The 24022-nt window shown below is 46.6% G+C and overlaps 1 protein-coding gene across 1 annotated transcript in view; it reads left to right on the plus strand.

Moving 5' to 3' along the window:
* LOC147670583 (REST corepressor 2-like) overlaps nt 1-24022 on the plus strand; it is a gene marked incomplete at its 3' end in the record, with an annotated part of 146135 nt that overhangs the window by 99444 nt on the left and 22669 nt on the right. Inside the window, exon 5 of the mRNA XM_086948151.1 lies at nt 14521-14573. Within this exon, the coding sequence (XP_086804277.1) occupies nt 14521-14573 (53 nt within the window). The remainder of the gene's footprint in view (nt 1-14520; nt 14574-24022) is intronic.

Raw genomic sequence — 24022 nt, forward strand, 5'->3', positions numbered from 1 at the left:
TTTTTTTTTTATAATCTTTGATTTTGTTTTATTACAACAATAACAACTGCCATCAGCCTTACATATATTGCATGCATAGTTCTTAGGCAATACTTGTTTGACACATTCGGGCAAGAATAGCATGTCAATCTCGTGTATCATATTCATATAGATACATTAGCTCCAAGTAAATCATGTTAAAGCGGTGTTTCTTTAAAGTGCCCGGTCTTCATGGGTAGTATACATGAATATCGTTTCCAGAGGGCAACACCAGGAGCCCGAAGCCGCCTATGTAAGCTGTGGTTGTGGTAACAAAGGGGAGTCGAGGGAATGGAACTTGGAGTGGAGCTGGAGCACCTTGATTTGCCAGTGCGTGTTGGCGAGTTTGCTGCTCGTTGCGCCTGTTCCCTGCACTTTGACCATATTCCCCCTACCAGAATACATTTCTGGGGCATCCGTGTACAGAGGCGGGTGTCGTAGTGGCGGTACTGGAGGTCCTCTGGGTCCTACCAACATGCAGAGTGTTACTCATCCGAGGCAGGCGCCAGCGCAGGTTGTATTAGTGGGGGCTCATATTGCTGTAGTGCCAAAAGTATTGCGTCCTAATGTGCGGCGATTGGTATTTTCCTAAAGTCCTATGGTCTCTTGGCGGCTAATTGCTATGTCTTCTGTCCTGGCCCACACAATTGTGGAATGTCGCCAAGCTTGTAATTATGGGGGTGGTCAGGTACTTTCCAGCGCTTCATGATTAGCCGTTTGGCTGTTAGTATGCCCAGGTCTAGGAATCTAGAAGTAACCTTGGTGCTGCGCGTCCTACGGAACCGATGTAATAAATATGCAGGCCATTCAAATGGGATTACCCTCTCAGTGCAGTGATGTAATATCTCTGCTACCCCCTCCAGTATGTACTAAGGCTGGTGCAGCTCCACAACATTTGCACCAGGTCTGCGTCTAGGACTGAGCACCTGGGACTAGCAGAATCAGTACGATGAAAGTATCTGTTGATTTTTGCTGGCGTTTAGTACGCGGTAGTAGTGTGTGATGTAAAATTGGATTTGTCTAAATCGCATCTTCTTAGGGATCTTAACCGGGCTGGCCAACACTTGCCCCCATTCTTTGTCTGAGAATTGCCTGCCTAGATCTCCCTCCCACCTGCGCTAGAGGGGGGTCTAACTTGACCACTGCATGCTGGCGCAAAGAAGCTGCGAACCACCGCGTCAAATGCCTACCATGTCCCATTACATGCAAATACAGTATGGTAAGGTGCGTGGGCAATTCAGTGGTCAGGTCACCCCATAGTGCCGTGAGCGTGGCCATTATGAACCGGAGAAGAAAGAAAAGACCCTCAGGGAGTCCATCCTCTTCCATCAGCATCTTGTAGGGAATCAGTGCCATCACGGTAGAGGTCTACCAGAGTCTGTATTCACGCCGCTTGCCACTGTTGCGGTTCTATAGCTGCCAGGGTCCCCTGTCCTTTAGGAGCGCCCTCTAGAGGGAGAGCGGGGGCATAGGGTGTCCTGCCGCGAGTTAGGAAAAGGCTCCTCTTATAGCACCTATGTGCTATTTTCAGTCAGTCATTCTGGAGGCCTCACGCGTGCCTCGGGGTGGAAGAGCTGAAGTATTTGGGATTTCAGAAGCGGCGGCAGTGTGGTCGCCGTGACTTCACATTGGTGAAAAAGATTGCATTTATATAGCGCTTGTAACCCTGATGGCGTGTTGAAACGCTTTATTGGCGAGTAGCATGCTACTCTAGAACCCATAAAGGATTAGTGGTGAATATGTGATGATATTGAGAGATTAACGGTACAGCAATTTTCTTAGGAATCGCTTTTTCAGGCAATCCACTGAGGCTCACTATGAGCGTGTCAATCCATGCAAAAAAATACTTAGGCTGAGTGATTCAAGCATTAGTTCTTGACTCAACTGTTTGTGATGGCAACTCATATTAAAGATGTTCAGGGCTCGAGGGTAGCGATTTCATAAGTCTTGCGGGTTTATGAAATTTTTTAACAAAAGATGGGTATTGTGGCGTGTTCCCAATGTAGAAACAAAAAAATTGATGTACCATTACGATAAGCTCACAGTATCATCACATAACTATATTAAGTAGACTCCATACATACATATTTTATAAAGAGAATAATAAAAGAAGAATATGAATTCAAAGGTCTCTTCCAAAGTCACCAGGGGCTGAGAATTATATATATGTGTGTGCTGAAATATATAACATCTGGGTTGAACTGTTATGAACAAAGTTTCTTTCATTGAAAAGTGAGGACGGGTTACAGAGAATACCACCTTTTACTCAATTGACGCAGACTGAGGTAACAGCCTACCTCCTTTCTTCGACTAAAATGAGAAATGACTGGAACATCTAGAGATTAAGCCCTGGCAAATGTCCCAAGCCCATGCGTGACTAGTTGCTTCAGTTCAAACTTTCTTCTTTAAATTCTAAGAGTTGTATTCATTCAATATAAAACAAGGACCACAAGTTTTAGAATTCAACGAAAAATGGTGATTCCCTATTGTCCCAACTGGTTTCCGTCGCTGTACTAAGTGGCTAATGCGATCTATTTTGTTGGACAGTCTGTAAAGATTCTGTAGACCCAGTCCAAGCATGCCTCTCTAGCACTTTATTTCCCAAATCCTACTACTCCTTGTAACTCAATAGTACCAATGGGATTGGTAAAATCCGAGCAATTACACAAATAACACAAAATAGTATCCGACAGGGCAGTTTAAATCTTAATTCCACAATAAAACGATTTTCTTACGGGCCTGGCTCGCAGTTTGTTTGATTGATCGAGAGGCAGGTGATTTTTTTACTAGAATCGGCGCAGGCCCTGGATTTGGAAATTAAGTGCACTTATCTGCAATAAATGCGATTTTCCGCTGCCCAGCTAGTCCGTGCCATTTTACAGGTGCCCGACAGCAGTGAGTGCAGGTTAAGGCCTTAAACTGGAGTAATGACGCCCCTTCCCTATTCGAAGATTCGCCTTTTGGTGCCTAACTATTCCTGTCCTGGATTCATGCCAGTGTCGATGTCCCCAAGTCTGCAGAAGCCTATATTCTGCCTCTGTGTGCCAGGTTTGTGCCACTGACCCAAACTCACATTTATTTATGAGCGCCTGTGTCATGCAAGGTTTACAGTTATCTATTTTTAGAACATCTCTACATGCTGGGGTATTTGAGCCCGTACTTAAAATGTTAAAATCGAAACTACAAGTCGCGTCAAGCAATGTTGAATATGCCAAACACCCAGCCATAAAATTGTCTTTTATTTCTGTCGTTGAGGCACACATCTTACAAACCATACATTTTGTTTATTTTTTTGGAGGCATGGGGTCCGACCCCTAAAGATGACATTTTTGCGAATGTAATTCTGAAAATGATAGAAACCCCGCTTACCAGATACCGCCCATTTCCTAGAAGGCTCCCTTCAAATCCTGGGCGCCCCGGAAGAGAATTGATTACACACCGGAAGTTGTAATAGAGCTGCCGTTCACGGTTGTAATCATACGCTTGTGGTAGGGATCAGTTGAGGGAATAGAGCGTGAGTTTTTTAGGACTACTGTACAACTCTGGAACTGGCTGTGACCATATAGACAGAGGGAAGGTGTTTTTAGAATGTTCCAGCATAGAGAAAGGCGATTCTCATGCACTGAAGGAGAAGGGACCTACCGAGCAAGGAGCTTCTAACCTTAGCCTCAACGGGGCGATTGTAGACAGGTTGTCCAGGCCATAGTCGCATAAAAACATATTTGACAATAGTGACGAGGGTTGCATACTGTCTTAAAAAAAATACTGCCCATTTGTTAGTTTTGCTATTATGTAACAGCAAAGAGCCGGTATGGAAAACGATTCGTTTAAAAATTGATTATTTTGTAAGGTGCCGATTATCCCTCTACTTGCGCTTAAAATTATTCAAGTAACGTAATAAACGTCATCATATTTCTTTGTGTGTTCTATTTTAGGTTTGTGTTTCCTATGGGGTAAGAGTACTGGATTTCACCAATACTATTATAGGCCTGAACTTAAAAATATAGACCAGGCCAGTAAAAAAGGTCAGGTGGCAAACCTAGGCCACCCTTATTGTGCCTTAGGACCAGGGCTGGGGGAATGGTTTCCTAGAAATCGTTTATCCGGGACAACACTATTAAGTTTACTGATTACATGGTGGAGTAGGTATCCAGTCATGGTTTTAGTTTTAGGGTCTTTCCTTCAAAGCGCATGTGCTGTGCTGCAAGACATATTTACAATTCAGTGGCCTTACAACCCACCATAGCATGCCATTCGTTTTTTTTTCCCATTGTCACTCCAATTTGCAATCTTTCTTTTGCTTATCTCCCATAGACTTCCCTACCTTTCTTGTGTTAGCTCCTCCCTGGAGCATGGACAAAGTATGTGTTCTTTCTCGTGTTTTGCAGCGTACTAGTTTTTTACTTTGTAAGTGTTTCGGTATTATTCCCCGAAATGTAGTGTGCGTCCCTACTTTTAACACAGGCATGCAGTTTCTTATTTATGTTGCTTCCATCCTATGCCATCTCTATTGACGCTTTAGTTACACCCACAACTGTATTACTGTACACCACTCTACGCCACTCCAAGCTATGCTACTCCACTCAATGCCACTCCGTTCCATCCTATGCCATCCTACTTTATACAAGTGTATGCCGCTCCACTTTACATATCTCCAATCCACTCTACAGTGCTCCACACACTACCACTCTACTCCAGGCCAATCTACACTTCTCTACACCAAGCCACTCTGCTCCACTCAATGTTACTCTACACCTCTGTATTCTGTTCTGTTCTATTCTATGTCACGCCACTCCACACAGTGTCACTCTACGCAACTCTATTCTACACCACTGTACTCCACAATACCACTCTCCAGCACTTTACGCCACTCCACTCTGCCACTATTCTCTACGCCGCTACTCTGCCAGTCAATGCCAATGCACTCTAATCTATGCCACTCTACTGTACGCTAATCCACTCTTATTGTCATTCTTCACCAGTCTATGGCACTCAACTCTGTACTACGCCACTCCATGCAATGCCATTCTCCGGTAGTATATGCCATTCCACACTATGCTACTCTTCTCTAAGCCACTCTATGCCACTGTACTCTAAGGCACTCCTTGTGAAGCCCCTCCACTCTCCTCTATGCCACTCTATTCTATGCCAGACCCCTAACCTTTAGCCATGCTGAACAGCAGCCACACTGCTGTACAACATGGCTAGAAGACATTGGCAAAGCCAGTAGCTTTCTCATAGGCGGAACAAGACCTTTTGGCTTTGCCAATGCTTGTTCCTTTCTTCAGTGTTTATAATGGAACTATGAAAGTGCATGTGCTCCCTATCACAGGGTACTTTGTTGCTATTGGGGTGCAAGTCTTCCATTAAAAGTATTGCAAAACTGCAGAGAAGTCCGGGTATTGTTCCTGCCCATTTACAGCACTGCTTTCGGGTAGGCCTGGGCGATGAACTCTGCTCCGTTTGCGGAGTTTTCTGCACTCCGCTCTGTGGAGTTTGCGGAGTGCAGAAAACTCTGCGCCACCTTGTGTTGTGGAGTTTTTCCCCCGCTCGTGAACGGTAAGTTGGCGAGCGCCAGCTGCCACTTGGGTAGAATTTCTACCCAAGCGGCAGGAAGATCATCGCGAACAGCAGTTCACACTGCACTCAAGACACTTGTGGAACGGCACAGGTTTTTTTTTTTGTGATTTTGCGGAGTTCCGCGTAGCAAAACTCCACAAACTACGCCCAGGCCTGCTTTCGGGTACTTGTAGCTGTTTATATAATTCTAAAAAAATACCTAAAGTTTGCCTGGTTTACACGTGAATAACTTTGCCAGACCAATTTTTCTTCTTTCAATAAGTGACTTCTAGTCCTAATGTTATAATCGATTCAATAGAACTACAAATCATATAATACAGAGGGGAAACATGGTCTGGATGAGATACACAAGCATGGAGCTTGAAAACTCAAGCACTCTGAATATTAAAGTTGTGTACTAGACAGCAAAGGAAAAGATGGACGGGGTGCACTGCTTAGGACTAAGTTTTCAAGTTCTTGCAAAGTGTATATCCATCATAGGCCTTTAGGAAATCAGTGCCTTCTGCGTGCTATAGTCTGGGTCAGTTCAAATGAACCATTTGGAATAACAAACCCAAAATAAATAACTTCTAACTGTTCGGTTCCAGTGACGCAGATTCATCTGGTGACACCTGTCGGGCAGTGCTCAATTTAAGCCGTGGTTTCCGGCACTTAATTGTCAACACCAGCACTTTTTGCAGTCTGCCACATGGTGGCGCTGTCTAATTTAGAGATGAGCACAACTACAATTATTTAGAAAGTCAATAAACTTTAACAAGCATTGGCATAGCCAATGGGTACGCATCTGGGACCTTTATAAGTGTTTTGCCAGAGGTGTTTGGTAAGAGATGCAATTTAACATGAAGAGATGTGAAAAAGAAAACCAGAAAAGTGTGATGGGGAAGAGAAAGGCAGCAGATGAGCTGGGGGAGGGAGGGAGCATCTGGAGGACACTGCGAGGCACAGAGTCGAGCTGCACAACTACACACTCCGCTCTCACGTTTGACACCGCAAACGTCAAAGTATAAACAAGTAAGCACACTTTTTGCCATTATATGTTGTCTTAACATCCCCAGGCAGTGAAAGTTTAGGGCGTCACGTACGAACTTTAACACCATCGCTGCTAATGATATTTTCCTCCTGTGCTGGAATTTTCAAAAGTCCATTGATCATGACGAGCTGGGCTCGTCATCAGCCTGGTAGGAGGCTACTTCATGACGAGCCCAGCTCGTCATGAGCCTGGAAGGGGTTAAGGATGAACTTGGGAGCAAACCAGCCAAAAGTACATGAATAGAGCGGTCGTATTCCCAAACCGATACCTGTTTGTTTTGTTCCCTTTGCAGTGTTGAGTCTGCAGAAGTGGGGGTGGGGGGCTGGGGGTGGGAAGGGGTGGGGGCATTGGTTCAGGTAGAGTAAAGCTGCCATGAATGCAGTCCGCTAGGGGGGCACCTCATGCAGGTGCATAAACAAGTGAGTGACACTTTTTGCCATTATATATTGTCTTAACATCCCGGCAGTGAAAGTTTAGGGCTTCACGTATGAACTTTAAGGGTAAACTTGAAAGCAAACCAGCCGGAAGTACATGAATAGAGTGGCCGTATTCCCAAAACGATACCGGTTATCGTTCCCTGAAGTGGGGGCGGGAAGGGGTGGGGGATATTGGTTCAGGCGGAGTAATGCCGCCATGAATGCAGTCAGCCAGGGGGCACCTCAAGCAGGCGTCAGTGCACGCTTTCACCAGGCACACACACCACAAGCCGTCAGTGCACGCTTCCACCAAGCACACGCACCACCAGCCGTCGGTGCACGCTTCCACCAGGCACAGACACACCACCAGCCGTCAGTGCACACTTCCACCAGACACAGACACACCACCAGCCGTCAGTGCACACTTCCACCAGGCACACACACCACCAGCCGTCAGTGCACGCTTCCACCAGGCACACACACCACCAGCCGTCAGTGCACGCTTCCACCAGGCACACACACCACCAGCAGTCAGTGCACGCTTCCACAAGGCACACACACCACCAGCCGTCAGTGCACGCTTCCACAAGGCACACACACCGCCAGCCGTCCGTGCACGCTTCCACCAGGCACACACACACCATCAACCTTCAGTGCACACTTTTAATGGGCACACTCACCACCAGCCGTCAGTGCATGCTTTCACCAGGCACACACACCACCAGCCGTCAGTGCATGCTTCCACCGGGCACACACACAGGCACACACACCACCAGACGTCCGTGCATGCTTTCACCGGGCACACACACATACACCGCCAGCTGTCAGTGCACGCTTTCACCAGGCACACACACTACCAGCGCCAGTGCACGCTTTCACCAGGCACACACACACCACCAGCCGTCAGTGCAGCAGGCAGGCTCTTCTCAGAGTTTCTTGGTAAATATGTGTTTGATGCCTGGGAGGGAGTGGGTCGAGTTTCCTTAAACCATGGTGAGTATGCAAGTGCAGTGCATAAACTTCTGTGCGAGTGAGTCATGCTGCCTGGGGCTCACTCACTCCACACTTGTAAATTGCACCTGCACCAGGCTTTTTCTCATTTGCAAAGTTTGGCGCATGTGCACAGCTAGGCAGCCCCCACACCCCCGGGAATGACTGCTTCATACAACCAGAATGGAGACAACATTCAGAGCAATGAAAACAAGTTCATGTGATGCAAAGAACTGTTAACAAAAACCATGTCCAGCTATTGTAGATCTGGGAACTTAAACAAAACAGCAACAAAAAACAAACAAGCTTTGGCATAGCCAATAGGTCTCTCTTTTTGGACCCTATAAGTATTTAGTTATGCAGCAGAATATCCTTGGTGCAGCACCAACTGTTGCATGGCTAAACGCTCATAAGGTCCCAAATGCGAGACCTATTGGCTATGCCAATGCTTGTTTTAATGGGTTTCCCCTACTGCAGACACAACGTGCTTTCCTCGCCATGCCTGCTTTCACTTTCAAGCAGCCCTGGACAGTGAGTCTGCTTCTGCAAAGTGAAATAAGTCTCGCATTTATAAGAGTTTGAGCTATTGCCCTTGTAAGGACAATAGTACAAACTCTTGTAAATGCAAAACTTATTGCACTGCAAATGCTTGTTTAGGACTTGTGCCCTGAAAAGGCCTGTGTTTGTCTTTTGGTTGATGCTCACGTTAGCGAGCGTCAATGTCCTGTGGAGTGGAGGTCTCAGCACACAAATCACCCCTTTGGTCAGCCACTACTGTGCCAGTGAATTGAGGGTCACACTTGCCTCTTCCTTGTCTCTACATAGGCCCTCCCTCTTTCTGATTGAATCTTCCATACAAAATGGGAGCCTCCGTGGGCTCTTTATTTCTGCAGGTGCCTCGCCCTGGCTGCTTCCGGTACCCCTGCCTGTCCTACTCTCTGCAGCACTTTGTCTGTTGTCCTCACTTATAGCTGTATTTCCTATCTTCTGCTCCCAATTTTAGGGGCGTAAGTAGCCTAGTTGGAATGTTGTACACAATGCACTTCTACGTCATGCTTAAACTGCAGATTTTACTTTACATCGTCAAAGATCGATGGTGTAATGGCGTTTCCCTTCTCATAACCCCTCCTATGCCATTCTCATGACTGGAGAACGTTCTCTTGGGGTTAAAACACCTGGTGACACCACATTGACAGGACATGTAATTGAACAGTAACAGCAGCCATAAATTAGCAAGGTGACACCAGGAGATCCGGTTTCAAATGAAGGGGACATATTTGAACCCCTTTCTGCCTCAAGCTAAAGGTGAGGGCCCCCTCTCTAAGGTTAGTGGGGGCACTCCGTCCACCTCGACTTGTGCCCTGCGTTTTGCCTCTGATCTCTCTACCCTTACGCATTTCTGTTGCTGCCTACCACTCTGCCTACTCCTTCCCACTGCACCTAGCTCCTGTTCCCATCTCCGCCTGCCCCTTTTCTTTACTTGTCCATCTTCTTGTCTCTGCGCCCTTCCCCCAGCTCCATCTGTCTCCTCCCGGCTCTCAACTTTCCCGGTGTCGGATTGCCGGCTCCTCTTTCCGGTCACTCGGCACCACTTCCTGTGACTTCCTGGCTCCACTGCTTCCCTCTGGTTGAACGTCAGCTATACTCCATGTGTGGACTTCTTTGTTTTTTCCTGTCTCTGCCCGCCCCCCCCCCCCCCCCCCCCGCCACTCTTCTTGTGTGCATGCCCCCTTAGTAACTGCCCCTTTCTGAATATCAGCCATGTTCATTGCGTGTCCCTAATTTTGTTTTCCAGCATCCCTTTCAATCTTCCTAATTCTTTTCCTGTCTCCTCTGATCCTTCTGTCTGTCTGACTGTGATTCATGTATTTACCAGTTACACGTCTAAGCTGCCGGCTTTTGTCAACTGTGCTTATTGCCCCCCAGTCTACTGCTCTTCCTTTCCATGTCTCACTCACCACCTGAGTCTGCCTCCTCGTCTATACTTTCACCTGCCCGCAGCTTTCCATGCTTTTGTTCTGCCCCTTTTGTTTCTGTCCCTCTCTCTGACATATTCTGCTATTCAATCCATCTCTGTCTGCCATTTTCTCCCTGTTGCTCCACTTGCCAAGCTTCTTGTGTCTGTGGAGTCCCCTCGTTACATATATCTTCCGTCTTCTAGTCTGTCTGCCTTTCCATGACTTTGACTTTTTGTTATCGCGTCACTCTGTCTTTCTTCCAGACTCATTTCCCGCCTCTTTCCCTTGTCTTTGTGTTTCTCTCTCTCCCTTTTCTGCCTCGTGGTGAACATAAATCGTGCTCCAGATGTGGCCTTCTAATGTTCCTGCTTCTCTTCCGGTCTGCATATGCCTTTCCCGGTCTTTTCCTAAGGCCTTTGTCTGACCCCACTTGTGCCTGCTGGCCTGTGTCTCTTTGTTAGGCACTCTGCCTGACGCTTTTCCTGCCACTCTTTCTACTGGTCTGTGTAACTGCTGTCAGCCTGCGTGCCTTCCGCTCATTATCTGCCTTTGTCTACATTTTCCCTCTTTAGATGCCTCTCTAACACTTTCTCCCCGAAAACCATCTCTTTCTCTCCAAGTGTCCTCACCCTTGCCAGCCCCTTGTCCCCGCCTCTGTCTTTGGTGGTCTCCTCCATATGCCTCTTACCCTTTTTTGTGTCAATCCCTCTCTTCTGGGTTCTCCTCTTGCCCCTCTTCCTGCCTTCCTCTGTGCTTTCTCCCCGTCTGCGTGTCTTTTCGGTAGCAGCCGTCCTCCACTTCTGCCCTTTCCGTATGTTTTCCTGTCCGTCGTCTGGCTATCTCTTTGCCGCTATCCTGTCTTTGCCTGTCTTGTTGACTATGCCTGCTGTCTATTGTCTCTTTGTACGACACTCTGCCTGCTGCTTTACCTGTCCCCCCTCTAGTGTTATGCCTCTGCTTGCCACTATCCATCTGTCTCCTTTCCTGTGACTGCCTCTCCGTGCGCTCTTCCTGTCTATTGTCTCCCTTCCACGTCCATTTGTCTCCCTCCCTGCTTCTGTCCCTCTCCTATTGTTTCCTTTCATGGCTGTTGATTGCCTGGCGTGGATTTTTTCTTAACTCGCTCTATTCACAGTGCTTGTATATTCCTATCTCATTGTATCTGTTTGACTGCATCTCGCCATCTATCTTTCGCTCCTCGCGCTGTCGGCCCCATTCCTTTTTCGATCTCTCATCCAATCCCTGTCTTATCGTGTGGCTGTCGGTGATCTGATGCCTGTCTCGCCCTCTGGCTGCCTACAGTGGCTGTCTCTCCTCTTCCCGCAGCTCCCTCCCTCACCTGTTAGTCCCCCAGGGCCTGCTCTTAGTATGCTGTGCTCTATCTCCCAGAGCTCCATGGGATTAGCTGTCTCCAGCCTGGCACCCCCTCCTTTATGCGGCCTCTCTCCATCTCTCCCCCCTGTATTAACATAGCTTTCTCCCCTTGTGCTGTCCCTCCTTTCCCTTCACAGCTCTCCTACTTCACTTTTAGTACTCGATCCCCTTCTCGCACCTTTTCACCAACTTCATCTCCCTGTCTCCCTGTCTTTTCTCTGAACATCAATTTCAACGTCGCCTCCATTAATGTATGCCTCTCTTCTCTCACCAGTCTGCTCGACCCACTCCCCCCTCCTCAACCACTCCCTCGGATCACAGCGCACCCTCTAGTGTTAACCTCCCCTTGTCCTCTCTTCTGCTGAATCTCACGCCTCCATAGGGAACCAAGTCCTCTCTTTCAATCTCGCCCCTCGTCTCAGACTCACAATGTTATGTTACTGTCCCTCTTATGTTGCCGTTCCCACACGCTCGTTGTTGCTGGTCCCTAGCTGAGAAAGATATGCCTCTACGGGCCCTGAAGGGTAGGAGTGGCCGGAGTCGGGCATTTAGCCTCACAAAATGGCGCTAGGTGGGGCGCCATTTTGAGTTTCGCCGTTGCTCTGTAATCACATATACAGCGCTCTTACATCACAGCGCTCTCTCAGTCTCAGTCCAACAATAAAATGTCCCAGTTACCTCGCACCATTGCAGGCCTCGGGTAAAAACTACAAGTCCCAGAATGCAACCTGCCAGTACCTGAAAGCCACGACTGACTGAAAATATCACGAATGACATGGGCCACCTGTCATCTATTGCTCTCACATCTTTTCCCGCTGCCTTGCACCACCTCCTCGTTTAACTGACTCAGGCCTCGTGTTCATTGTTCCACTCCCATTCACCAGCACCAGAGGCGCCGTTTTAACCGCTTCTAAGCGGGCCCTGCGAGGCTCGTCTCCCTCACAGCCTCCCTTCCCTCGCATGCTCCTTTCTACAGCTCCCCACCCTGTCCCTCCTTCAGGATTCCCCACGCTGCCTAGGTCTGAGGCTCACTTCTCCCTCCATTAAATGTCTACCGCCGTCTCCTCTCTCCAGCCCTGCCTTCGAGGCTCCCCTCTCGCTTCACTGAAGCCCACGCCTCCCATTATGAAATATGCCTCCGCTCATGTCTAACCCTCCTCTGCCTTTGCTCTTTTCCAGACCTCGCTCCACTCTTTGTGAAGACGGCTTCATATTGTTATATCTGAGCCCACCCCCCCATCCATCCCTAATTCCTTTGAGACATGCCTTACCCCCACCCACCCACATTCATTATCTCGCTCCTCGCGCCCTTATTCTTAACCCCTTTCCTGCTTTTCCGAAACCCCCTTTTCCTTTTTGGGAATCGCTGCCCCCATCTCTCTCTCTCCGGTATTCACCACCTCATCACTTCCCGTCTCCTCGGCATCTCAGCTGTGCCTGCCAATCTTATTACTGCCTGTCTCTTTCTATGAGGCTATCCTTTCCCTCTCGTCTCATTTTCTTTCCCTATTTGAGGCTTCCATTTCCTATAACAGAAGCGTATTTTCGCCCTCCTGGACCCCTACTCTCGCACTCCCTTTCTAAAGCTTACTTCTCTCATTCTTGACTGCCCAACATGGTCTTTATTGAAGGTCTTATTTCCCTTCCCTCTGCTCGCCTTCCTTTCCACGACTCTCCTTTCTGAAGCTAACCGCTCACTCGATCTCTTTCCCTTACCCCCCTCTCCGAATCACACCTTTTCACCCTACTCGATCTGTGAACCTTTGCCCCCTCCCTTCCCACCAATGGCCTCTAGGTCCTTCCCCACTCTGTATCTTGGGCTGACATGTCCCTTCGTTAAAGTAGCCGTCTCCTTTCCCTCCCTCCTCTCCTGATTTCTTAGGATCTGCATTTACCCTACTAACTCCCGAGCTCCCTTTATGAAGTCCACTACTTCTTCACCTGTCTTCGTGGCTGGCGGCTTCGTCTGCGTTCTCCCACATTGCCCTGTCCTTTTCCTCCACACCCCAACATGCCCAGCTCCTTTATTTTTTCTCGTTTTCCTCTTCGTACATTAATTTAGGTTTTATTATGGCGAGGTCTCGATTTTTCCTTCCTATTGCTCTACTGGCTGCCTTCCTCAACTCTTTGTGAAGCCAAACCCTCCATGTCGCCCTTCTTACTTTCAGGGTTACCTCTGCCCTTTTCCCCTAAAGCATAATGAACGCATGCTCTCCCTATAACCATAACTGATGCCCGTCTCCCTTTGCCATTGACACAAGGCCTCCTTTCCATGGACCACTCTATCCATCTCATCACTAAAATCACTGCCCCCTCCGTTAAGGCCCATGTCTCCATCTCACCACGAATGCTCCTCAGAGGCGTGATGAAAACAGTGCCCACACCCCTCCCTGAACGTGATGTGGAGCTCCAGAGTCTCCCATGTCTCTAAATATATTCAGTGGCCTTCGGCAGGAAGCCCCGCACTCCATGAAGCGTAGCAGGGGCCTACCTGACGCCCCGTCTTCCTTTCTGTATTAATGCCCGTCTCCTCCTTACAGCGCCCGTCGCCTTCTCTCTCCGCTGATGACCTGTCTTCCTTCTACCATTAACTATCCCGCCTCCCTCCTACTGTTAACACCTTCCCCACTCACTAGTCACGCCCTGCCTGCTTCTCGCTCCCCATAACGGCCGTGCTGCCTCTCACTATTAACGCCCCTGTTGCCTCCCTTTCACCACCATTAATGGCCCTGCTGCCTCTCTCTCACCATTAACGGCCCAGCTGCTTCTCTCACCATTAACGGCCCTGCTGCTTCTCTCACAACCATTAATTGCCCTGCAGCCTCTCTCACCATTAACGCCCCTGTTGCCTCTCTCACCACCATTAATGGCCCTGCTGCCTCTCTCTCACCATTAACGGCCCTGCTGCTTCTCTCACCATTAATGGCCCTGCTGCTTCTCTCTCACCATTAATGGCCCTGCTGCTTCTCTCTCACCATTAACGGCCCTGCTGCTTCTCTCACCATTAATGGCCCTGCTGCGTCTCTCACCATTAATGGCCCTGCTGCGTCTCTCTGGCCATTAATGGCCCTGCTGCTTCTCTCTCACCATTAACGCCCCTGTTGCCTCCCTTTCACCACTAACGGCCCCGTCTCCGTCTTCTCTCCCTCTCTAGTGGACGAGTACATCGTGATGGCGAAGGAGAAACACGGCTACAACATCGAGCAGGTGGGTGCCGCGCGCAGCTCGGACTTTTCACTGCCAAGTCCGCGCGCTGCAACCAGGAAGCGTCTATTTTTAACGCCGAGGGAACCGGAACTGTAAGGGGGGGCGGTCTCCTGCCATCCAGTGGGGGCTGGCCTCCACAGACAGCTTCTGTAAACAAGGAGCTTTAAAATAATCGTGTGTGGGAGGCTTATGGTGGGGCCTCGGACGGTGACGAGAGCAACACGTTTTGGGCTAGGTGCTGCGTGGGCAGCGCGGTTCTGGTGCGGGTTGGGGCCCGGCTGAGGTCATGGGATGAGGCTGGTTGTGTAGCGGGATGCCGTTGCTGGCCTGTAACCTAGGCCCCTTCAAAATATTGGATTGTCCAGCTTTACCCTACACTGCAAGGTTCAACACGTCACACAAAAAAACCTGCACTCAAAATCTTTGAAAAACATAGGCCTTCTTTTTAACCCTGATCGAAGCAGGTCTGAAAGGGGAAAAAAACCCACAAGATGTTGCTAGGGATATCATAGGAAGAGATAAGTGCGACAATGAAAAGTGCCAGGTGATGTTTTTCGCTTCTATGAGTGTGGTTGTGATGAGCCTGAGCATTTTCTCGTTACAAGCGTCTAGGGATGTGCTCCGTCACAGGGACAAGTGACCTACATACCATGCACTGAGCCCACAGGGTCTTAAGACACCTTGCTGAATGCACAGTCATGGCATCATGGCGTTCACAGGTTTGGTCAGACAGGAGCTGTTGCTTTAAGGAGGCCTTCCTGTTTCTGCCTTGAGGATGAATACAGGGGAGCATAGAACCACCATCTGTTGATCTCTTAAGTAGACGGTATTGTATACCATTTCTAAAAAAATACTCAACAGTCATTTATCTGTTTCGGAGAGAAATAAAAAAAATGCGTGAGGTTAAAGCGTATATCTCGGGGTGAATTGAGAACAATCCAAGCTAGGACAAGAACAATCAAGTTCTCATTTGTCGTAGGGTGGTATGTGGCTTTGCCTTCAGTAGAGGTGTTGGTTGAAGAGAGATTTTTTGCTGGCGATAAGTTGCTGCCATACGTGATTGGAGAATGAAGAATATGGCTGGTTGATTATAGTTAGGGGCGAGGGGGGAGGGGGGGGGGGGTCAGACTGGTTATGGTGGAATGGTTAGTGCTCCTTGGAGTAGGAAGCTGGCTGTAGTCAAAGTATTCTGGTCAATGACTGTTTACAGTTGCAGATTAGTGTTTGCAATGGCAGGTGAATTGTGCTAGTTACCCTACATATGAATGTGGAGACTGGTAGATGTAGCCTGTTGCTGCCTTGGCTCATAGATTTTGGGTTCTTGCTGATTGTGGGCTGGGACTGTCGTGGCAACCGGCTCATAGATTGGGTACTGTCCATGATGATGGCTCTAAGTTGGTTTTGGGTGGAAGGAGTCAATAGTGATGGTTCTAGCCTCAGTGGCTGCCTTTAGGTATAGTGTAGGATTTGTGCTTGTCCGGGGTTCAAGGGTTCGTACGGACCGTGGTTTATTTCAGGGTTGGTAGATGTGTGGTGTGGTTGCTGGGCTGGAAGATGTCTGGTGATGTTATGTCTAGTATATTTATTTAGCGAATTCCTTCAGACCTTTCTGGCATTGTCAAGAGCTCATAATGGTGAATTTAAACTGCAACCACAAGAGATAAACACTTCACACTACAAAGAGCATAGATGGAGAGACAACGGCCATGCTGACTGATCAGGTTTAGGAAAGGTCTCCAATACTGGCATGTCAGAATTGCAACAGGTCACAACTAAAGCGGAGAAGGTTCCAACGTTAGGCTGTGAGCGAGAACGCCGTTCCCAATAGGTAACCGTTTTGAAAGTAGGCATGCACAGTGTACATTAATGAGCATTATAAAACATTTTACCTGAATGAAGCACGCCACCTAAACTTATTTGGCCCAAAAAACAGCTGTAAGGATAAACTGTTGTTGGTCATGAATGATCATACGCCAAAAACTAAGCCAGTGTGGAGTTGTGAGCCCTGGGCCAGGCAGTCCTGTCTCATCAGGCCCACAGTTCGCCTTAGTGTGGATTTCTGGAGCAAGCAGTGTAGAACCGTATAATGGTAGTCATAAGCCAGCTAACACTGAATTACGGCGTTTATCACTACTGCAGATAGCTGTGGATCGATGAAGGGTAAGACTTTCTTCAGTATCTTCAAATGAAGAATATGTGTGTTGAAGACTTTAAAGACCTGGGTTTCCAATGGGAGACTTTGCTCCGTAAAGAGATCCAATTGCGAGACGCCTTAGCGGCATGTGGTGGTGGTGGGGGGATTTGACAATAAGATGGGTGATTTTGCGGTTATGGGTCCATGGCTGTTTAGTGAAGCCTGTAGAGTTGGTGCTGCGTTCAGTTATGCCTTCAGCATAGGTGTTAGTGCTATCTGTTGTTATGCCTCCAGGATTGGTATGATGCCAGGGATTCTATCCCTGGGCTTGGTGGATGGTTGGTGTTCGTGACATGTTAGTTTTGACAGTTCATTTCCAGGGCGGTGTTCATTGACACTTGATCAGACAGATTTGGCTGATGAGATTTCATGCAAATGGCTTCTAACTTAGTAAAATGTTTGCTTATTTTTTGACTTTTTGATGTTGGGCATAGATAAAACATAGTTAAATTTTTGCACAAAGTGTTCTGAAAGGCAAATTCTCTTCCAAGGTTGTGCAAGTCCTGCCAGAGAAAACCGAGGCCAGGAGAGAACATTTGGGTATTTCATGCCACAAAGACAGAGTGGCAGTAAAAGTCTGCAGTTTTTAGAGACTGTTAGTGCAGACACTCCAAGCACTCCGAGGCAGAACATATGGATGTTGAAGAAGCAGATATTCCATTGACTCTTAAAAGCTAATTTTGGACACTGAGGAAGGGGATATTTTCATGTTTCTTTTTGATTCCCAGGAAACTTTTCCTGGTCATTTTGATTATTAGATCCCGAAGCCCACAGTAGCCCCAGAAATGTGGTTAAGGCACTGAACAGTAGAAGCAGCTCCCAGATTAAGATTCTCCCCTCCTTTGCTATATTGATACCTTTGACTTCAATGCATACACCAGTTTCAAAGCATTAGGGCTCCAAGCTTCACAGTTCAATCCATGGCTTTGTGGTCAATCGGAAACCTAGACTTCAGAGTTGAAACCGGATCCCAGGTTCACCCTAGAGCCACCATCAAAGCTCAGTTGGATTTAGTCCTCAATAGTAGAACATAAACTTTCAACACTGAAAAGACAAGTCCAACAGAAATTTGTTGAAAAATAAGATTGCTTTTGAAGAGCTGCTCATTCAGTGCCAAAAGCACCCTATGAGGGGGCCTACAAAGGAATCTTCTGTATTGAGGTGACTACTTGCAAAACAGGTAAACGTGTTACCTCTAGAAGAAGATTTGGATTTCCTCATGGAAAAAATTGATTCCACTGCAAATGAAGAATCAGTTTCTGATAAAACTAAGAATGGATTGCAGCCTTATTAAGCACATTTATTAATCTTCCAACTACCCGCGTAGTGGCTCAGTGTCTAGCTTGAAATCCTCCGGCTGGTTTGTTGCTTAGAATGATCCACCACTTGAGAACTGCTATAATAGCACAGGACAGTGGGATGATCGAGTGAGGAAAGGGAGGGAACAGCAAGGAGGTAGATCTGAAATGACATCAACAAGAATCATAAGCATCTAATTGCGTTGAGCGCTACGGAATGCATGTACACAATACAATTCCTCATCTTATCTCTCATGGACAATACCTGTAACAAAACTTAAGCAATATCCTTTGTAATCCGTAGCTCCGTTGGGGAAGTCCTTTTCGTCTGTTGGGTTTGCTGTATTAGGATAGAGACATAGATCAATCATCTCCAGGACACTATAGACTCAACCACACATTCTTAATGTCAATGCTAAGGAATCAATGCTTCTTCCCACATAGTGACATACCCTTCATTGACTCCACTTGTCATCACTGGGTTTGAGCGTAGTCCTCTACTGCTCTAGCAACCACCCCCTGTTAAAGAGAACCAAAGAGACCGCAAACAAGTAAAACATCTGATCCCCAAATATACCTCTTATGTATATTACATCCAGTATAACAAGGTGCAAATTCACAAAAACCTTCAGTAACCGTAAAAGGTTTTTATTTGAAGAGCGCCTGCTCTCAGAAGAGCTACAGAAAATGTCAGGAATAGCCTTAGACGAACCACTAACCGTGATTCTCCCTAGTGGATCTGAAACGGTCTGTAAAAAGGAAAACAAAACACAAGACAGCCTGAAAGAGTCGAATCCTAAAGGCTCTTCAAGTGTAAATAGGGCTGGTATCAAAGGTGCAGGTGAAGTGGTCTGAAACTGGACCAAGCATGGAGAAAGCCTCTCAGAGCACAAGGAAAAAGGTCCAGGAAGAAGGCGAGTGGTGCAGAGCACCCTTACAAACCAATGGTCAAGACTGCGTCCTTCGCTCACTCCGGAACCGGGAAGAGAATTTTCGCGCTGCTCCGTCGTCCGACCTCCGTTTAACAGGCGGTTTCAATTATGTACGATCTGACTCGCCAAGACTAATGGGAATCGTAGTTCCCGATTGTACTCAGCCTGCGAGAGATCACTATGCTGGAATCCTAGGGTACCCTCTGACCTACCTGAATCAGAAAAGGTGCGCTCGAACATATGATATATAACGCAAAGTCAAACACCAGTATAAACCTGCTTCACATAATCTGGTATACATAAAGGGAATGCTAAGTGAAACTCTTATTATTATAGCTACAGTGAGTGAAAGATCTTTAAATCCAGGACTAGTGGCGAGCCACCTTGTGGGCAAGAATATTAGAGATTAGATGGAGTGGGTGTGGCGGGAGAGGGGCTGGTGAGGGGAGAGGTGTTTTCAGAGGGCTCTAATGCCAGGGCAAATTGCAAATTCAACTACAAGGCTGGGTAGACTTGCACAGCAACAGAGGAATGATATGAATGAGTTTATATAGGTCATTCCAGAAGAGTGTTCTAGGAAAGCGAAGGTACTGGTGGAGGTAAGGAATGTGGTAATGAAATTCAAGCAGTAAAACGTTACTAGACACCGCAGATGCAGCAGGTTACCAGCTTGATATTGGCATAGTCCTCATGGACAATAGTGGCTGACTTTTGGCCATTGGCCTGAGAAACAGGCACATTTAGTTGATCAATGTTCCTGCCAACGGTGAGCACCTTTTGGGTAGATAAAGCTCAGGTTGGAGTACAAATTGATACTGCAACACACCTGTTTGTAATACAGCAAAAGAATGCCTTCTGCAGTGTTGCGCCACCCTCAAGCATAAAACTGAGTACGTAGCAAGCTGTTTGCAGTCTTATCAACCATGATCATGGCAACTGATATCCAGCCGACAATAGTTTTTTTTCAAGATGCATATGAAATGGATGTATGATGTTAGAACGCGCGCGTTACCACGTCCTACTATTACAACGCGGTCGTAACAACGAAAGTTGTTACCACGCATTGCGCTGGGGGGCGCAAAATTAAATAATTTAATTTACTATTCCAACACCAGTCCCCGTGGATAGTAGGGAAGGTGTTGGGATAGTAAATTAAATCATTTCCTATCCTTGAGCGCCCCCAGCGCAATGCGTGGTAACAACTTTCGTTGTTACGACCGCGTTGTAATAGTAGGTCATGGTAACGCGCGCGTTGTAAGCGTTGCATACCATATGAAATGTATGGTGAGGGTTATACTCCTAAAACATAGTGAAATGGATGTTGGGTGGAAGAATTGTAGGTGCCAGTGGCCTTCAACCATCAGTTGGGAAGTAATTAAAACAAGATTTCAGTTCTGTTTTAAACTGTGACACTGAATCTTAATCTCAGTTCTTCTTGAAGGCTTTTCTACTGGCAAAGTCCTTATGGTTACATCTTCCTGCAGATTTCTCACCTTCAGAATATTCTCTTGGTATCATGCAAAATAATGAGTACCGAAGCACACACAAGAAGCCCATTCAGTTTAAACAAAAAAAAGTCTCGAAGTGAGCCAAACTACGAAGTCCATCCTGTTCTTTTTATTGAATTGTTTATTCCATTTGTGGTTTCCACAATATCTTGTATGTTCAAGCCGAAGCAGCCGACACGTGTTACGCCCGTTGGACTTTTTCAAGACTGCAGGGAATATTTATATGTATCAGTGTATAACATATCACAAAACATTTGTAGATAATATTGAGTGGCAACCTCCTATTTGAAAGCTGAAGAATGACACCTATAATTAAATTGTTTTGATATCCTACATGGTCAGTGAGGTGGTGTTCTTTGGTCATTTGTAGCTATACTTCTATGTGGAGTTGAACAAAGACACGTGAGAGATGGCTACTTGCTGTTCTTCATACTATTGTTGTGCTCGCTTGGTAGATTGTGGGTTTATAGGGTAGGCTATGTGGGAAATGCTTTGATGCTCTGCGGGGTGAAGAGTGGCTTTAATATGCTACCTCAGTCTTCTAGCTATGCTTAAGTGTGGTGTGGAATGAGAAGTGAGAGATACATTAAGTTAGGCTGAAACCTACAATTCTTTAAGACTAGATGAACGGTTTGATCACTGTAGGACGCCACGGGCCAAGTCATCTTTAGTTGAATGGGGGAGACTGAGGGGTTCTATCTGGTGTGGGCACCTTTACTATAGGCTCACAATCACTTAAAGAAATAAAGACTGGATACCGCATAGAATTCATTACAAAAGCTGAACGCTTACATCTCCAGTTGGTGTAAGTACTCCTTTCAAAGGAGATAAAGTGGGTGGTATACATAACATTGCGGTCGAAATATGAACCTACATGAGTCTCAAGGCCATACTATCAACTCTTGAAATATTAATGCCGAATTAATAATCTACACTTCCCCAATAACTTCAGGAGTCGATATTATGGGTTTGCTAGATCTGCAGGTTGATATTTCAGGGCATCGATCTTGTGACATGTTCAAAGAAGGAAAAAGGCACATAGAGAACAATTCTCAGTTTGAATCCATTCAATTCCCATGAGAAGAGAGAAACTCAAGGTGACCGTGCTTGGTTAGGAGTCATACGTACATTTTTAATTTACCAATACAGAAAAAGCACAACGAATGTCTATGCTGTGTGTTATATAGAAAATATATTGGGGCATATTTACAATTACTGGCGAATCCCTGCAAATTAGCAGGGATGCGCCAGTAATTGTGCGCCATGCCTCCGCCACCCATGATGTGCCGCATTTACAATGCGACGAACCATGGGGCAAAAACAGCACAGATGCGTCGCGCATCTGTGCCCTAAACGTATTGCATTGCTGGAGTTGCGTTGCATGCGCGACGCAGCTCCACAATGCTCTGGGGGGCCCATTCTACTAATGCTGCGTCAAGCCTTACTCCTGCTTCAAGCAGGCGCAGGGTTTTGACGTAGCATTGGCCTAAAAGTGACTTAGTGAAATCTTGTAGATTTCACTCAGCCACTTTTAAGAGGCGTTCCTGCGCCGGAACGCCCCCCCCCCCCTGCACCAGAATGCCTCCTTAAGGCGCAGGGCTTTACAACGTGACACATCTCCCAGATGCGTCACGTTGTAAATATCCCGCACCATGGCGCATCTTTTGAGCTGCCGCTGCGTCACAAAAGTGAGGCAACGGCGGCGCAAAAGAGGCGCAAGGGGCTTGTAAATCTGCCCCTACCTGTTTATGGTTGTTCCCTTTGGCGCAAAGTATTCACCAAGATTGTTTACAAAATATCTGTCGGAGATCTCAACACATCCACAAGAGATTCAAAACGCGTGCATCCATATCGCTGTGAATTAGGAAGGACAAGTTGTTCCTACAACGTCGAATGACCAAATCTGAGCAAGACAACTTTTGTCCCTGTTGGGTTTCAGGAACCCTTTAAAATGTCACCCTACTTTCCAGTCTGGATGGGTAAGACCATTATAGGGGTATGCATAAATAAAGTCAATCCTATTGTTTCCAAACACAGATGGAGCCCTGAAATTCCAGAGTAATGTCCTAGCTTGCTAGACATCACGGTTTATAAGGGAGAGTACAGTGGTGGCAATGATGGTGTTGTGCTTGCTTTTAACTTTTATAAAAGCATCATCTGTAATCAGATGCATTGGAGGAATGTCTTGGCAGCCAAAAGATCCAAACATCAAAGTATGTGAGTATCTGGCGACTGTCAAATAGGAAGTTAATATGAAGCTATATCGGGAAAAATATATGCAAAGCAAGAACTTTCTCAGACCTAGTACTTCTGGTGACCATTCTAAACCATGCATCCTTCATGGGGTCTACAGCTCATGTAATGGATCTGATAGTGCAGTGCAAATGTGACCCTCGTGAAGCCATACTGCGTACCAGTATTCTAGTTCAAGGCTATTCTCTGCATTAGAAGTCTTGCAGATACCCTTACAAGCGAATGTAGGTTTGCTTTTTTCACGTAATGTCACATCACTACACCACTTGTTGAAACAAGAAAGTGCGTTTATTATTTATACGTCGTTGGAGAAGGCATAAGTATTGTGCACTGAGCAGTAAGGAAATGCACATTGTGGCAGGACGTGTACAAAGCATCGCCTGTGACTTGGATGATACCCTTATCAGTGTACAAGATGTCATAGATGAACAGAATGTACCTCTGGCAATAAAAATTCAAAGCTTGCAGGAATGGGAATTCTTAGAAATAGAATTTTGCCTTCTAGGAAAACCAACAAACCAGAACTACACCCCAGGGTAACCACAGCACTTTTTGTTGGGCAATGCTCACGTGATGAGTTGGTACAGAATATTTGCTTATGCCTTTCCACCAATTCCGCTGGTTATCAGGTACTCTTGGGTATACAGACAACCAGTCTAATATACCCCACGAGGCCAGACAGACTTCTTTTGCCCATTTGAGGGAGAAGTCAGCCATGTAATATGGAAAGTGCACAACCATCACAACCTGTTATGGTTGGTATGGTAAGTTTGACAGATCTGAGCTTGGCGTCATAGAACAACACCGCCTTTATATAACAATACAAGACATTTTACAATACAGATAGCATTTAATAGATACTGGGTTAACTACTTGCTCAAGTCTCCTTTATGATATTATTTTGGCTAACTGTTGATGAATGCTTTTATGGAGGAGCTCAACGTATGATCCTACCATGTTCAGGTCTACCGACAGAGGAGTCTTCAACAGGTACTAGCAAGACAAATTTTGACTCCATTTGAAACCTTTTGTAAATGGTGACTCAAATATCTCATTTTAAAGTGGTGGTTCTAATTTAAATTGACTGATGACTCTGAGTTGCAAATACCCGCAGTTTAGGAACCATACTTTCAAGTACACTAAAATAGAGGAATTCTATGAGGACTGCATAATCTCCTACGAAACGTAATCTCACCTTTTCACGTTAATCAAGATATAAGACCACCAACGTTATTTCCAGTCCTCAGTCAAGATCTGAAAGTTT

The sequence above is a fragment of the Lissotriton vulgaris genome, unplaced genomic scaffold (genome assembly GCF_964263255.1).
Source record: "Lissotriton vulgaris unplaced genomic scaffold, aLisVul1.2 SCAFFOLD_623, whole genome shotgun sequence".
Taxonomy (NCBI): Eukaryota; Metazoa; Chordata; class Amphibia; order Caudata; family Salamandridae; genus Lissotriton; species Lissotriton vulgaris.